The sequence below is a fragment of the Rhincodon typus genome, chromosome 11 (assembly GCF_021869965.1).
Source record: "Rhincodon typus isolate 14 chromosome 11, sRhiTyp1.1, whole genome shotgun sequence".
Taxonomy (NCBI): Eukaryota; Metazoa; Chordata; class Chondrichthyes; order Orectolobiformes; family Rhincodontidae; genus Rhincodon; species Rhincodon typus.
The window spans coordinates 34,496,700-34,512,563 of NC_063342.1; the positions used below are offsets into that span (position 1 = coordinate 34,496,700).

Consider the following 15,864-nt stretch of genomic DNA (forward strand, 5'->3'; position numbering starts at 1 on the left):
CTATGACAGATAAAGGCAAGTGTCCCATATGGGAACGGCCAGGTAAAACCTGACTCGGTTGCATGTCTACTATGCCGGCCCTTTCATGGGCTCAATGTTCTTGGTCATTGTGGATGTCCATTCAAAGTGGTTGGATGTGCATAAAGTTCATTTGTCAAACTCAGGGATGATGCCTGAGAAGCTGCAAGCATTGTTCGCGAAACATGGACTCCTGAAGTATTGGTCACAGACAATGGGACATCATTTAGCAGCAGGGAATTTGAGTATATCCTAAAGCCGAATGGTATTTGGCACATAAGAACAACCCCATAACATCTATTATCCAATAGTCTGGTAGAAACAGCAGTCCAAATATTGAAGAGGGGCTTAAAGAAGCAGCCTACAGCATCACTCAATACCAAACTGTCCCAATTCCTGTTCAATTATAGGACCACCCCTTACACAACAACAGGGATAGCGCCAGCAGAGCTGCTGATGGGGAGAAGACTATGCACCAGGATAAGCCTCATTTTCCCCAGGGAGTGTGAAATGGCAGGAGGAACACCAATGCCAGCCACATTCCTCCTCTAAACAAGAGACAATTTAACTCAAGGGACAAAGTTTAGTGCCGGAACCACAGAAATGGCTCTGTATGGGTACAAGGCGAGGTCAGGTCCTGTGAGTTACAAAGTTTGGGGAGGTGAGGCGGTCCTGAACAAACAACTGGATCACCTAAAAGCTATTACCTCGCAAGCGGACCAGGGACAAAACATACTTGGCTCCTCAGAACAGCCAGAAGGCCTGTCAAAAACTGGAGGTTCCCTTCCCCCCACCGTTTAGTGTCAAGGAAATTTCAGAGTCTGAGATGGATGCAGCTTTGACACCATTACCGTCAGAAGAAGAGGAGAAACTGTCCCAGCTCTGGATGCAAGAGGTGGCCTACGGTCCAGTACACGTTGCCCGTGTCAGAGTCCAAATCAGAGGATCCGGAACTGGGGCAAAAGCGTTGCAGGAAAAGCTACATGTAAAAGATCAGGCCTACATCCCTGGACTTTGAGGGGGAAGGAATGTAGTGATTGGAATCAACTAGACCTTGTTGAATAGGACAGGCCTGATTGGGGTTGTTAACCTGGGCCAATCAGGAAGCCCTGGCTGACCAATATAACTAGGGGATTTAGAATCTCCTCAGTTCAGGGAGACTTACTCCGAGCTGGCTGGCCACATCTAGTGTACTGTGCATAAGTAAATAAAGAACGACTTGGTGATGGAATACCGGTCTCTGTGCAATTATTTCAATCACCCACGTATGAAGAAAGAGCAAATTTGTCAAAAGGCCTGAATTGGAAGAACACAGAGTTTGTCACGAATTGTAGGACTAGGGGAGGTTTACACAGGCACAGAGGGGTGAGACCATATATTCAACATGGGCATGAGTACTTCAAACTGAACGGGTTGGTGAAGTGGGAACCAATGTCAGTCAATGAGTGGCGATCTACTAGTTGGACAGGGTTTTTTGCATATTCAGACACACAGCACAGTTTTAGAGAATCTCAAGCTTTTATACAGGGAGGATGGGAGGTCAGAACCAGCAAATCATTTGAATATTTTACTCTGGAGGTTGACAAAGTTATGGTTAAGTGTTTCAAAGATAGATGAGTTGAGATAGAGGTAGAGATAAATAAGATCAAGGGCGTGGTATATGTGGTTCCAAGTTCAGTTCAGGGTCAAATAAGATGCTGAGGTAAGAGTCATGAGGAGGATAGAATTGGTGGCGAAGAAGCAAAGTTTGTGACAGGTCTGTAGAAAATGGCTTCGGTGTTCCCATTTGTTTAATTGGAGGAAATTCCATTCAATATTGGACGATGAGAAAGGATTAAGAGAGGTGATAATGCCATAAAGCTGAATGTTATCAGTGTAAATATGGAAAGTTGCATTTTTAAGATAATGTTGTTGTTGGATGCCTAAAAATGAGGAAGAAGAGAGACAATTTTAGATCCCTGGGGATTGCAGAAGTAGTCATGCGGAGGCAGAAAGAGAGAAAAGTTTAAAAAAGCTGTGAAATTGCAACACGATACTCAATATGTGAAAAATATGAACACCACCCAAGTGAAAGTATTTAAGGATTGGGGAACGGCGTGACAAATTATCTCAAACTGTGTCCTTGTTTCCACCTGCTAAACCTACTACATTGTCAAATTTTCGATACATTTTGTATCTACTAAACAATAAATTGAGGCAGAATACACTTGAATTAGAAATGAAACTGATGTGATGCCAAAACAACACTTATTAAAAAGGTGAAGAGAGAACAATTTAAACAAAAATTCTAAACTGGTTCTTCAAAAACAGTGCTTTAAACCATGTATTTTCATAGAATCATAGATTCCCTACAGTGCGGAAAGAGGCCATTTGGCCCATAAGTACTAACCCTCCAAAGAGTATCCCACCCAGAACCATTCCCCTACTCCATCTCTGTAACCCCACAGTTTTACCTTGTCCATCCATTCAATCTGCACACCTTTGGGCTGTGGGAGGAAACCAGAGTATTTGGCAGAAACTCATGCAGACACAGGGACAACATGCAAACTGCACAAAGACTGTCACTGAAGGCTGAAATCAAATCTGGGTCCCCGGCATTGCACCCAATGCATTGCATTGTAAAATGAAATTTCATACATTTCAGTTTCGTTGTCTTATTTCTGATCAAAAATGGTGTGGAGAATTTTGCACAAAACAGCTACAGAACATTAGTAATGTCATGTACTGCCTGAGAAGAACTAATTTGCTATTGGGAAACAGCACTTTTTTATGAACAAGGCAGGATTTTGCCACTTTTTAAAGTGTGAGGATGTACATGTAATGTGGGTGGTGAGCCCGTCACTTCCACCGCTGAGAAAACTCACCATATCACATGTCAATCAACTTATTAATGCCTACATGGCGATGGATTTCAGAGGCCATTCTGGTTGTCTCAATGGGAAACAAGTCTCTTTTCTCTTTACCTTGAAGGCTGTAATCTGGGAAATGGCAAATTTAGGCCCTTAAGGAACCATTAATTGATCACATAAGAGCCTTTATTTGAGGGCCCCCTTGTGGCACAGTGGTAGCATCCCTACTCGTGGACTGAGTGACCCAGGTTCAAGTCCCACCTGCTCTAAAGGTCTGTAGTAACGTCTCTGAGCAGGTTGGTTAGGAAAAATAGGTTAAAAAAAGAGCCTTTACCTGTGGCAGGTTGAGAAAGTTACATATGGACCTTCTTACCAGAGCTTAATGAGTGAAGAGACAACAAGGGCGATGAGTTTCTCTCCAGGACCCACTGACTGTATTATTTCCCATGTCACCCTCAGTGGGGGAAAAATCATTCTTGTGTGTTCATGGAACCATGACTTATCAAACTCATAGTGCAACAACTACAATGCTTCTTAGGGAGTGCTTTCTAACTGAAACAGTTTGTTTTAAAATATTTATAATTAAAGTAGAAGTTATTACCTCATAAAACATGGGGAGTTCGCTTGGTCTCTTCCCCTTTGGATTTCCAAGTTCAACAACCTGAAAACGTAATACAGTAGTTCAATTTTATCAGAAAAATGTGTTGTAATAAATTAGTTATTTACATTTTTTTAAGTTCTTCAATGCCAGGAGCATCCCAATGGGCTCCAGATAGCTTTCATGTCAGAAATATTCTGGGCAACAGGGAGGGCAAAGCCTAATGTTGTCAGAAGTCTGTAGCTGATAGGAAGCCAAGGATGGCAAAAGGAACATGGTTGAAAACTAACAAGTTAGCCTGCTTGGGAATGGTGGGAGAAGGAAGAGGAGCCTCTATCACTGTCCCCCTTTCCTGATTGGAAACCTGTGCCCCAGCTGCACATTCTCTGTCTCTGTCTCTCTCTCTCTCCCTCTCCATTAACGTACACCCAGCCCTCAGTTAAAAGTCCTCTCCCCTCCAGCATGGGGATGAGGATGGGAAGATGTTCCCAAAGCACCAGGTTTCATTTCCCGTCCTGCCACAAGGTGCTCAAACTTATGTTTCTCCTGTGATCCTGGCACTTAGTATCTGGGAACTGCCAATAATCCTGGGAGAAGTGGCTACCACTGGAATACATTCTATTTTCAGTGATGGGCCACAAAACACTGCTATCCTAAAAATTCTGCCCATATTTCTACTACCATGCAAAGATAATTGTCTTCATATGACATTTTTTTGTTTAATTGATTTAGTTTATATCACACATGCCACTAAGAGTTCTTTAACAGAACAGTCCATAAGACTAAATGTCCACTTATTCTGCAAGATCTCAAATCAACTATCCTAATGTTATCTTTTTCATCATCCACACCCCATATCTTCCAGTTGAACTACCAAATGGTACTAAATTGAGAAGTGTTTTATGTTCACTGGGAACCGTGTTGAAACAGCTCAACTCTATAGGAAGCATTCTTATTGTTAGCCTAGACCAGATCAGGTTACAAATCAAATGTGAAAGGACTGTTTTCTTCAGACATAAAGTCACCCATAACCTCACTGATCTACATTGTACTTTATCTGAGAGGATACATCTCCTTTACAGAGTAGAAATAATGTTGCTGGTACAGTGAAATTGCAGGAAGTCAAACTCAGAGGGCACAAAAATTGTGTTAGTTATCAGCTATTGCGACCAGCAGAATAGAAAATCCAATAGAATGATTCCTATGAGAATTTAAAATTCTGAACTGGTAATTCTGATTAGCCAAATGTATGTTATTTTGTCCAATGACTGCACTAATAATCAGAGCAAAGTTAAGTCTCACAAGAGTTCTGGGAAAGCCAACAGTTGGCAGAGATCTCTTTGTTAGTTAGTATTCGACAATTGAGTTCGTTACAAGTTATAGGTTTAGGTAAAGACCTTTTTTACAGCAAGGAAGAGAATGAGATAGCTGTTCATTCCAACATCGATGAAGCTCTGCTAATGTGATCCAAAATACTCTGAACACTGAGCATTTCCACCTCCAGTCCAATCCAGGAGGAAAGGAGATTTGCAAACACCTATAGATATTCCGGCATAATGTACTGCAGCACAAAAATACCAGTATTGATGACCACGCAGACAATATTGCACTCGAACACAAAAAGCTGAAGAAAGATCTAAATTTTTCCAGACCAACTCACAACATTTTTCATAGCGTTTTACAAGGTCAGGTCATTGTAAGGTGTGAAGAAATAGACATTGTTCACACATTTTACTGTGTTTTAATTTGGGAATTTTTCTGGCATAGATTGCATTCATAGGCGAATAGGGTTATGTAGGGGCCAACTCAGATATCTTGAAGCTGCCCTTACCAATGAATTTGTGGGTGCATCATTCAGGATTTAACTTAAGGGGACTCAACTGTACCTTTTTCTGATGCATTCTCCACTCTCCAAAGAGGGGTATTATGCCATCAAGACAATGAATCTGTTGTCAGAACTTGTTGAACTGATCATTGAAAGCTGACAAGTCAAGTATTAGTTGCTTGGATTCAGACTTGCAAACCTCTAACTTAAAACACAACACTGCTAATGTTTCTCTTCTACTGAGTTTTTCCTCATAGAAGAAATCACATAGAATCCCTACAGTGTGAAAACAGGCCCTTCGGCCCAACAAGTCCACACCGACCCTCAGAGCATCCCACCCAGACCCATCCCTATAACCCACCTAATCTGCACATCCCTGAACACTACAGGCAATTTAGCGTGGCCAATCCACCTTGCCTGCACATCTTTGGACTGTGGGAGGAAACCGGAGCACCTGGAGAAAATCCACGCAGACACAGGGAGAATGTGCAAACTCCACACAGACAGATGCCCGAGGGTGGAATTGAACCCGGGTCCTTGGTGCTGTGAGGCAGCAGTGCTAACCACTGTGCCACTGTGCCGCCCTTTTCTTTCCTTTTGTTTTTTTTTCACCTTTTGAGCAGTTAACAATACTGAATAACTATTACCATATAAATCTGTTAGTGACACATACCTGCTTCATTGTTCCTTCCCATGAAATGATACTGAAGAGTTTACGCAGTGGCACATTAATGGCTGCAGCCAGAGCATCCAAGAACAACTCATTCTCTATCTTCTCACCAACTGTAAAATAGATAGCTGGCCTCCAGTGGTCCTACAGCACCAGTAAAAGAGAGGCATTATAAGATTGAAATGTTTGAAATTATTTACTTCCAGTTTATTTTCATAAGCCTCTCCTATCTAGGCTTCTTTAAGCTGACAATAGCATTTCAGTCTATCAGTACTTTATTTAATATTAACCAAAATTCCACTCTCGCCCTTCTCCTTTCTGCCCAAAATACTACAGGATGTCTTGTCAAATGCTTTCTAATTTAATGCATTATCAATTGTCTTTTCTACAGCATCCTGTTCACTGACATCATCAAACATATATTTTCTTCTCTTTCCCAGCAATTCAAACACTCTAGGATGAAGTCCATTGGGACTTGGAGACTTATCAAGCTACAGCTCCATCAGTTTGTTCAGTATCACTTCCCTAGTGATAATAACTTCATCAAGTTCCTCCTTTCTCAACCTCCCGATTTACAGATGTTAATGGAATAATTTTTGTATCCTCATTAGTGAAGACAGAAGCAAAATATTTATTCATTATACCTCCCTTTTCTTTGTTATCTACTAACTTCCCACTCTCACCCTCAAGAGGACCAACACTCACTGTACTTATTCTTTTCCTTTTTAGATGCCTTTAGAAACTCTTGCTATTTGTTTTTAAATTTCTAGTTATCTTCCTCTCATAGTTGAATATGTTTCTCTTGGTTAACCCTTAAGTCACTCTTCGTCATTCATTGCGTTCTGACCAGTCATCTGACTTGCCACTCACCCTTATTCAGTTATATGTTCTTTTCTTAAGTTTGATGCTCTCCTAAACTTCTTCAATTAATCACAGATGACATGTCCTCCTCTTGGATATTTTCTTGAAATAAGAATATACTTATTCTAAAATATCCCTTTGAAATGTGTACTGCTGCTTCTCTCCTGACTCACCTCTGCGACTACTGTTGTGGCTCACTTCAGCTTTTGTGCCACATAGTTGCACCTTTTTTAATTTTCAAATACCAGGATTAGGCCCCACTCTTATCCCTTTGAAACCAAATGTAAAATTTAACCACATTATGATTACTACAACTTAGACGTGCCTTTATTCAGACGTCATTAATTAATTATGTCACATTGCACAACCTCACATCTGGCATTGCCTGTTGTCTGGTCAGCTCTAGAACATTTACTCTAAGAAACTAACTCAAAAGCATTTAATGAACTCCTCACCGAAGTTACCATTGCAAACTCTAATTTTCCAGTTTCCATATAGAATAAAATCACCCACAAATATTGCCATTGCTTTATCACAAGCCCCCAATATTTCCTCCTGTATACTTTTTTCTACATTATGGTTATAGTTCAGTGGCTTGTGGATCATTCCCAGAGTGATTTTTTTTCCCATATTATTGCACAACATATACCCAAATCAATCCTACATACTGATCTCCTTAACTAAGGTCATCTATAACTATTGCCCCAATAACTTTTGATAAGAACCTCTACACCTCCACTTTTACCTACCTTCTTATTCTTGTTAAATGTTATTTAACCTCAATATTCAGAAGTCAATCCTTTCCGACCTGCAGCTACGCTCAGATACAATCTTCAGTTTTATTGCTATCTTTAGGGTTATCTTTATGTTATGTACTCTTGACTGCTGATATATTCTTAGGCATTTTTTCTCTCTGTCCCTTCCTGCTATTCTCTGACCTTCGTTTTCTACATTAGTATTTTTCTCTCCTGCCTCGACTGTATCCCCTGATTTGTTACATTTACAAGAGTTTGAGCCCTCACCCACTTCTTTAGTTTAAAGACATCTTTACTTCCCTTTGATCAATGCATTCACTTCTCTAATTTTATTCATCCCATTGCCAATTTGCAAGTATCCCAGGTAGTAATCTACAGATTACTACTTTTGAGGTTCTGCTTTTCAATTCAATACTCCCTCATCAAAACGTATTTTCTAGTTCTACTTTTGTCATTGGTACTGATGTGGACCATGATTACTGGATCCTTCCTTTCCAACTACAAGTTTCTCTCCAGCCCTGAGCAGGTATCCCACACAATGACACCAAGCACAGAACTCAGCCACAAAAAAAGTGTCAGTCTTCCTCATTGTACCATCTCTACTACCATTACATACTTTGTTAATGTCCCCTCCCAAATAGCTTCCTTTGTAATGATGCCACAGCCAGTTATCACATCCATCTTGAACACCTCACTCTCATTCAAATAAGGTGAGAAAACCTCAAACCTGTTGAACAACTGCAAAAGGTTGAGGCTCCTGTGCTCCTGCTATGTCGGTCCCCTTATCCACCTCACTCGAAGGCACACCCTCTATTGTGTGTGGGAATAGGGTCGGGAATTGGTCAGTGCTGGATGGGGCTGGTCAGAAATGGGCTTGATGGGATAGTCAGATTGGGAATGGGTAGGATTGTAGTCAGTTTAGGAATTGGCAGAGGGGGGAATCACATTATGATTAGGCTACGATGGGGTCAGCATATGGCAGGGAGTGCAGGCAGGGAGCTGAGTCAGCACTGGGTCAATATGGGAATTAGGTTTGGCTTGGATCTCAGGCCAGCAGCGTATTCTGGTCAACATCAGGGTCAAAGGGGTCATTTGTCTGGGCTGGGCAATATGTTGGGTTGGGTCAAAGGCAGGGCCAGTTGATTTGTGTCAGTGGGTGGGGTAAGTTGAGTTATGTTGAAGTGTGAGACAACAAGGTGCAGGGCTGGATGAACACAGCAGGCCAAGCAGCATCATAGGAGCAGAGAGGCTGACGTTTCGGGCCTAGACCCTTCATCAGAAAAGGGGGAGGGGAAGGGGGTTTTGAAATAAATAGGGAGAGAGTGGGAGGCGGATAGAAGAGGGATAGAGGAGAGGATAGGTGGAGAGGAAACAAACAGGTCGAAGAGGCGGGGATGGAGCCAGTAAAGGTGAGTGTAGGTAGGGAGTTAGGAAGGGGATAGGTCAGTCCAGGGAGGACGGACAGGTCAAGGGGGCAGGATGAGGTTGGTCGGTAGGAGATGGAGGTGCGGCTTGAGGTGGGAGGAGGGGATAGGTGGGAGGAAGAACAGGTTAGGGAGGCAGGGACGAGCTGGACTGGTTTTGGGATGCGGTAGGGGGAGGGGAGATTTTGAAACTTGTGAAATCCACATTGATACCATTGGGCTGCAGGGTTCCCAAGCGGAATATGAGTTGCTGTTCCTGCAACCTTCGGGTGGCATCGTTGTGGCACTGCAGGAGGCCCAGGATGGACATGTCGTCTGAGGAATGGGAGGGGGAGTTGAAATGGTTCGCGACTGGGAGGTGCAGTTGTTTGTTGCGAACCGAGCGTAAGTGTTCTGCAAAGCGGTCCCCGAGTCTCCGCTTGGTTTCCCCGATGTAGAGGAAGCCACACCGGGTACAGCGGATGCAGTATACCACATTGGCAGATGTGCAGGTGAACATCTGCTTGATGTGGAAAGTCTTCTTGGGGCCTGGGATGGGGGTGAGGGAGGAGGTGTGGGGGCAGGTGTAGCACTTCCTGCGGTTGCAGGGAAAAGTGCCGGGTGTGGTGGAGCTGGAGGGGAGTGTGGAGCGGACAAGGGAGTCACGGAGAGAGTTGTCCCTCCGGAAAGCAGATAAGGGTGGGGAGGGAAAGATGTCTTTGGTGGTGGGGTCGGATTGCAGATGGCGGAAGTGTCGGAGGATGATGCGTTGGATCCGGAGGTTGGTGGGGTGGTACGTGAGGACGAGGGGGATTCTTTTTTGGTTTTTATTGCGTGGACGGGGTGTGAGGGATGAGGTGCGGGAGATGTGGGAGACACGGTTGAGGGCGTTCTCGACCACCGAGGAGGGGAAGTTACGGTCCTTGAAAAACGAGGACAACTGAGATGTACGGGAGTGGAATGCCTCATCCTGGGAGCAGATGCGGCGGAGGCGAAGGAATTGGGAATAGGGGATAGCATTTTTGCAGGAAGGTGGGTGGGAGGAGGAGTATTCTAGGTAGCTGTGGGAGTCGGTGGGCTTGAAATGAATATCGGTTTCGAGGTGGTTGCCCGATATGGAGACAGAGAGGTCCAGGAAGGGGAGAGAGGTGTTAGAGATGGTCCAGGTAAACTTAAGGTTGGGGTGGAAGGTGTTAGTGAAGTGTATGAACTGTTCGAGCTCCTCGTGGTTATTGGAATTGTCAATACAGTGTGGAGATGGAGGAACACAGCAGATCGGGTAGCATCAGAGGAGCAGGAAAGTCGATGTTTCAGGTTTACACTCTTCATCAGCGAGGGTGTAAACCTGAAACTTCAACTTTCCTGCTCCTCTGATGCTGCCTGACCTGCTGTGTTCCTCCAGCTCCACACTGTACTGACTCTGTTCCAGCATTTGCAGTTCTTGCTATCTCTCGTTATTAGAGTGGATTGGGTTGAGGTGGGGAGGCAGCTGAGTTGTGATAATGGATTGGGGGAGTTGAGTTGTGTTGAGCAGTGGAAAGAAGTTGAATCGTGACAAGGGATTGGGGGAGCTGAATTGTGTCGAGGGATGGGGGAAGAGTTGAGTTAGGTCAAGGGGTGGGGAAGTGAAGGTGAGTCGAGGTTGGAGTAAGTTAAGTTGGGTCGACAGGAGGTTGAATTGAGTTGGGTCGAGGATAGGGTGAGTTGAGTTGGGTCAAGGGGTAGGATGAGTTGAGTTGGGTCTACGATATAGTGGGTTGGGTCAGGTCGATGGTGGAGAGGAATCTGGCAGCGTCAAGGGTTGGAGGTACTTGGGTTAGCTTGAAGGGCAAGGGGGTTTATGTTCGGTCAAGGGATGGGGGTTGCTGTGGCAGTTTCAATTTATCTTATTTGAGTCTGCACATTATAATTCTCAGTATATTGATTGTGTTATATCAGACTTCCACTGTATTTGAAGTTAAAGATTTGACACCTCAATGAATGTGGTCAGAATCATGCTCGTAATTTATAATTGACAATGGGATAATCACTGTCTATATCTCTACGGGTTTTAGCTCCGAAATCACCTCAAAACAGAACTTTTGATCATGTCACTACATGCAACATTTCAATTAAAAAAACACTTAAAGGAAGCAAAAAGGTACATGTAGAAATCATTATTATCTGCAAGATAAAAAGGAAGTACTGAAGACAAGGTTAATTCCTTAATCCACAGAACATGATGCAATGAAATTGTACAAGTGTCAATATGCATTATTATAAAAATTAGAATGTGAGCTGTAGCATAGGGTGCCTTCACCTTTTTGTTTGCTCTATTTAAATTCTCTGTAATCTAGAATTCAATGCAGATAAATTAAAAGGTTTTGGACATGGGAAAAAGAAACATGATTATCTACAACTATTGTTGCTTGCCTGCAGTACGTATACAGCACATAGCGTCAAAGTGTCATATGTGATGTTATCCTAACAATAAAGTCTTAACATTGAGCTCACCTCTTCAATCGGAGCTGCCAGCAGCGCTGGCTCCCAGGCTTTGGTGATTGCGCGTGGTTCCTTAGCTGGTTTAGATTCTTTTGCTTTCTTTGAAGGCATATTTTACTCTTTCAGCTTGTCTTGGTGAATTACCTTTCTGCCCACTGACATAATCTAAAATTAAAAAGTGTATTTTTAAACAAAATCTATTGGGATATGAAACAGCACAAATGCCATGATACTACCGTTTTAAAAATTTTCAAAGTCCATGCAGAGGCTCTGAGGTTTGCCTGTTAAAAATGTTTTACTCGTTGGATTCTGAGATTTCAGGCTGAAGGAGCACATTTTTCTCAGGTTCATGTATGGTTTATAACTATGATGGATTCAATGATAAGAAGTAAAGGCAGTATTTCATAAAGAGGTTTATTTTTAGAGAGCAAAATGGAGTGCTGATTCTCAGTTATGGGAGCTATTGAGCCTAACAACATGCAAACACAAAATCATCAATAGGTTTACAACTTCATTTATTCTAATTTTAATACATTCATTAAGATTTGACTAACTCCCTCAACATACTGATCGACCAAAAGTATTTTGTGAAGCAAACAGAAATGAATGAAACAATAAGCCAAATTCTTACTAACCTTAGAAAAAACAATACTTAATGCTGAATATTCTTCAGGAGCTGAACATGAAAAATGTTTTTTGCTGTTTATTTATGCCTTGAATAGCCTGATTCAGGAATTAATGTGCTCTGCCATTAGGTGGCACTGCAAACTAACTTGACTGTGTCCATAATTCAATACAAAACAGTAGCTTTGCATCAACACTCCCAGGGCCAGGGAAGATGGTAGAATCAGATCTGTTAACAAAGTTTAAGAGGCATTTAGATAGACACATGAACAGATAGGGAATAGAGGGATATGGGCCATGTGCAGGCAAATGGGATTTGTTTAGATTGGCATCATAGTCGGCACAGTGTTGTGCTGTATAGTTCGGTGTAATAGAGACCCTCATATTTACCTCCTGTCATCGCTGCTGGCAGGGAATCGCAGAACAAAAACAGGTAGCAAGGACCGTTTCTCACAATTTTTCTCTCCCACCTGCAGCAGTTGCTGTGTGGTGCTAAAATATAAGGAGCGAAAGTACAGGAAAATCTGTTCTGCTTCAGGTAACAATCATACTTTTGTATTTTGTATAACCCTGCATTTTCCATGGCTAACCCACCCAGCCTGCACCTCCTTGAACAATATGGACAATTTAGCATGGCCAATCCCCTTAACCTGCACATCTTTGGACTGTGGGAGGAAACCCACGCTGACACAGGGAGAATGTGCAAACTCTACACAGACAGTCACCCGAGTATGGAATTGAACCCAGGTCCCTGGTGAGGCAGCCATGCTAACCACTGAGCCATCATGCCACCCCCTTTCTTTTCTTTGTTTTCTTTTACCCAGACCCACTTCCCTACCCTATCCATGTAACCCTGCATGTCCCATGGTTGATCCACCCAACCTACACATCCCTGGACACCAGAAGGCATATTTTTAATGTGAGAGGAGAAAGATTTAAAAGGGACCTGAGAGGAAACTTTTTCACATAGGGTGATTTGTATGTGGAATGAACTGCCAGAGGAAGTGGTAGATGCAGGTACAATTACAACATTTAAAAGACATTTGGATAGGTATATGAATAGGAATGGTTTAGACAGATATTGCCAAATGCAGGCAATTGGGATTAGTTTAGTTTGGGAAACTTGGTCAGCATGGATGAGTTGGACCAAATGGTCTGCTTTCATGCTGTATGACTCTATGACTGTCATAAAAAAAAGCATCTTTTAAAAGGTACGAAACTTTTAAGTATTGACGTTCATGTGGACTTGGGCCTACACTTGTCCAAGAAACACGGAAAATTATCTTGTAGATTCAGCAAGCAATGAGGAAAGCAAATAATATGTTGTGTTTTTTTGTGTCCTGAGTTTGAGTATAAAAATCACAATTACTTTCCTACAATCACATGGGGCTTTGGTGAGATCACAGATGGCGTACTGTGTACAGTTTTGGTCTCCATATTTAAGGAACAATATACTGCCCTTGTATGTACAGTGAAAGTTCGTTAGACTGGCTCCTGTGAAAGTGAATGTTGTCTTATTATGAGAAGCAACATTAATTTGGTCTACATTCTCTGGAATTCAGAAGAATAAAAGGTAATTTCATTGAAATATGCAAAATTCCAAGTGATCTTGACAAAGCAAATAACTGAGATTTTGTTTCTTTTGACTGGTGAATTGAGAAATGGGGCACAGGCTCAGGACAAAAGGCTGATGATTTAAACTGAGATGAGAAGTTTCTTCACTCAGTGGATCATGGATCTTTGGAATTGTCTGCTGCAGAGGGTGTGGATGCTCTATCAGTGAATATAATCAAGATTGAGATTGAAAGATCTTTGAACTATCAAGAATTAAGGGATATAGGAAGCAAATGGGGATGTGTAATTTATAAAGACCAGTCGTGATTGTAGTGAATGGTGGAGCAGACTTGATGGTCTGAGTGGTCTGTTCTCACTTCTTACATCCTGATTACTCCCTCCACAGGCCAGCCCACCATTTCAGTCTCAACCCTGCAACCTTACCATCCCCTCCCCTCTCCCTCGCTGACCCCAATTCTCTTCTCTCCCTCATTCCTCTACCTCCCACCAACCCCTCCCTTCTCATACCACCCCAGACCCTCTCCTGTCCCTTGCCCCACTCAGTCTCTTCCCCACTCTCAGATGGCCTTCTTGTACCCCCCTCCCTCTCACTCTCCCTCATTCGCTCCTCTCCATCCTGTTTCTCCCTTGCTCTCAGTCTGTCTCAGTCTCAGTCTCTCTCTCCTTCTCTCTCCCTCCTCCTCTTCCCTCAGTCTCCCTCTCTCTCTCCATCCCTCTCCCTCTCTCTTCCTCCATCCCCATCCCTCTCTCTCTCCCCCATCCCCATCACTCTCCCTCTCCCTCTCTCTCTCTCCCTCCATCCCCATCCCCATCCCTCTCCCTCTCTCTCCCTCCATCTCCATCCCCATCCCCATCCCTCTCCCTCTCTCTCTCTCCCTCCATCCCCCTCCCTCTCCCCCTCCCTCTCTCTCCCCCCATCCCCCTCCCTCCCTCTCCCTCCCTCCATCTCCATCCCCATCCCCATCCCTATCCCTCTCTCTCTCCCTCCATCTCCCACTGTCCCTACCGGCTCTCGGCTTCTCTTCAGTCTTGCAGTTTCACTGTTTTCTGTTCCCCTGGTAACCATCATAGCAACCACCTCTCCGTCCCCGAGTGTCAAGGAGACGCTCGGTATGAAGATGGACAGAAAGGGACGGGTCCCCGTCAGCCTCCTGCAGCAGTGCCACCCGGCGGTTTCTCGTTTTGTGCCAGTTTGTCCCGTTCCTGAACCGCACCACCCAGCGGTGAACGCCATGTATTACAGCTGAGGGGAAAGCTGCCTGCACGCTATTAATACGTACAGTATGTTCCACGTCTGCCAACACTGTTAGATTCTCTGGCCATATTTCTGGTTTCTCCCAGCAATTAAATTAATAAATGCCTGATACATATTTGATCTTTTTTTTAAAATGTTATTCATATTTGTGCCTGCAGTTGGAAACTTGCTGTCAACCATACCTCACCATATCAATACTGTTAAAGCTGTTGGGTGTGTGGGCTACCTGTACAAACTTATGAAAGGCAGGGTCGCTCTCAAACTCAGTAAATAAGGCAACAGAAGTAGTTCAACAACTTGCATTTTTTACATTATAGTTGGGATCTCACTCTGACATTTTTTTCATTGGCTGCAAAACATTTAACATCATGAAGAACATTCTGTGAATGTCAGAGATATGAAGAGAAGTGACGAAGTTTGATAAACTAAAAGTCAGCTTCATGTGGAGATCTAGAGAATTGAAGAGGAAATTCTAAATGTTTCACGACCAGGTATAGAGCGAAAATCAGAGACATACAAAAGACCAGAACCACAGGAACAGAAAACTTGAAGGATTGTAGGATATTGGATTGTTGGACAGATACATTTGTACCCTCAGTGTACAAGGGATCCCCAATTTACAACAGTCAGATTTACTAAAGATCCAACATGCAAATGTTTTTTCTGTACTTGTGAACTATTTTATATTGTCCTGCATTGTGCTCTGACTTGCATACAAATTGATTTGTAAACAAACTCAAGAACAGAATCCATTTGCAATCCAGGGACTGCCTGTACTTGTTGGCTTGCTGTAGTCATGTGACTTCTACATTTGCTGTAAGTGCAGTTTGTTGCAGTTATTAAACACATATCATTTGTAACACGGTGTCAGATCAATGCGGCTGAAAACATGTGGATTTCAGCACGCTGCTGTGGAAAAAGGCATCAAGCAATGTGTGGGATTTTCAGAG

At 43.1% G+C, this 15,864-nt stretch overlaps 1 protein-coding gene across 1 annotated transcript in view; it reads right to left on the minus strand.

Annotated features, from left to right (window-relative positions):
* Positions 1-14,769, minus strand: part of spag17 (sperm associated antigen 17) — a 216,366-nt gene extending 201,597 nt beyond the window's left edge. The window contains 4 exon segments of the mRNA XM_048603090.1: positions 3,469-3,528; positions 5,964-6,104; positions 11,473-11,625; positions 14,666-14,769. Of these exon segments, the coding sequence (XP_048459047.1) occupies positions 3,469-3,528; positions 5,964-6,104; positions 11,473-11,571 (300 nt within the window). The 5' untranslated portion in view covers positions 11,572-11,625; positions 14,666-14,769.
* Between the last annotated feature and the right edge of the window lie 1,095 nt (positions 14,770-15,864).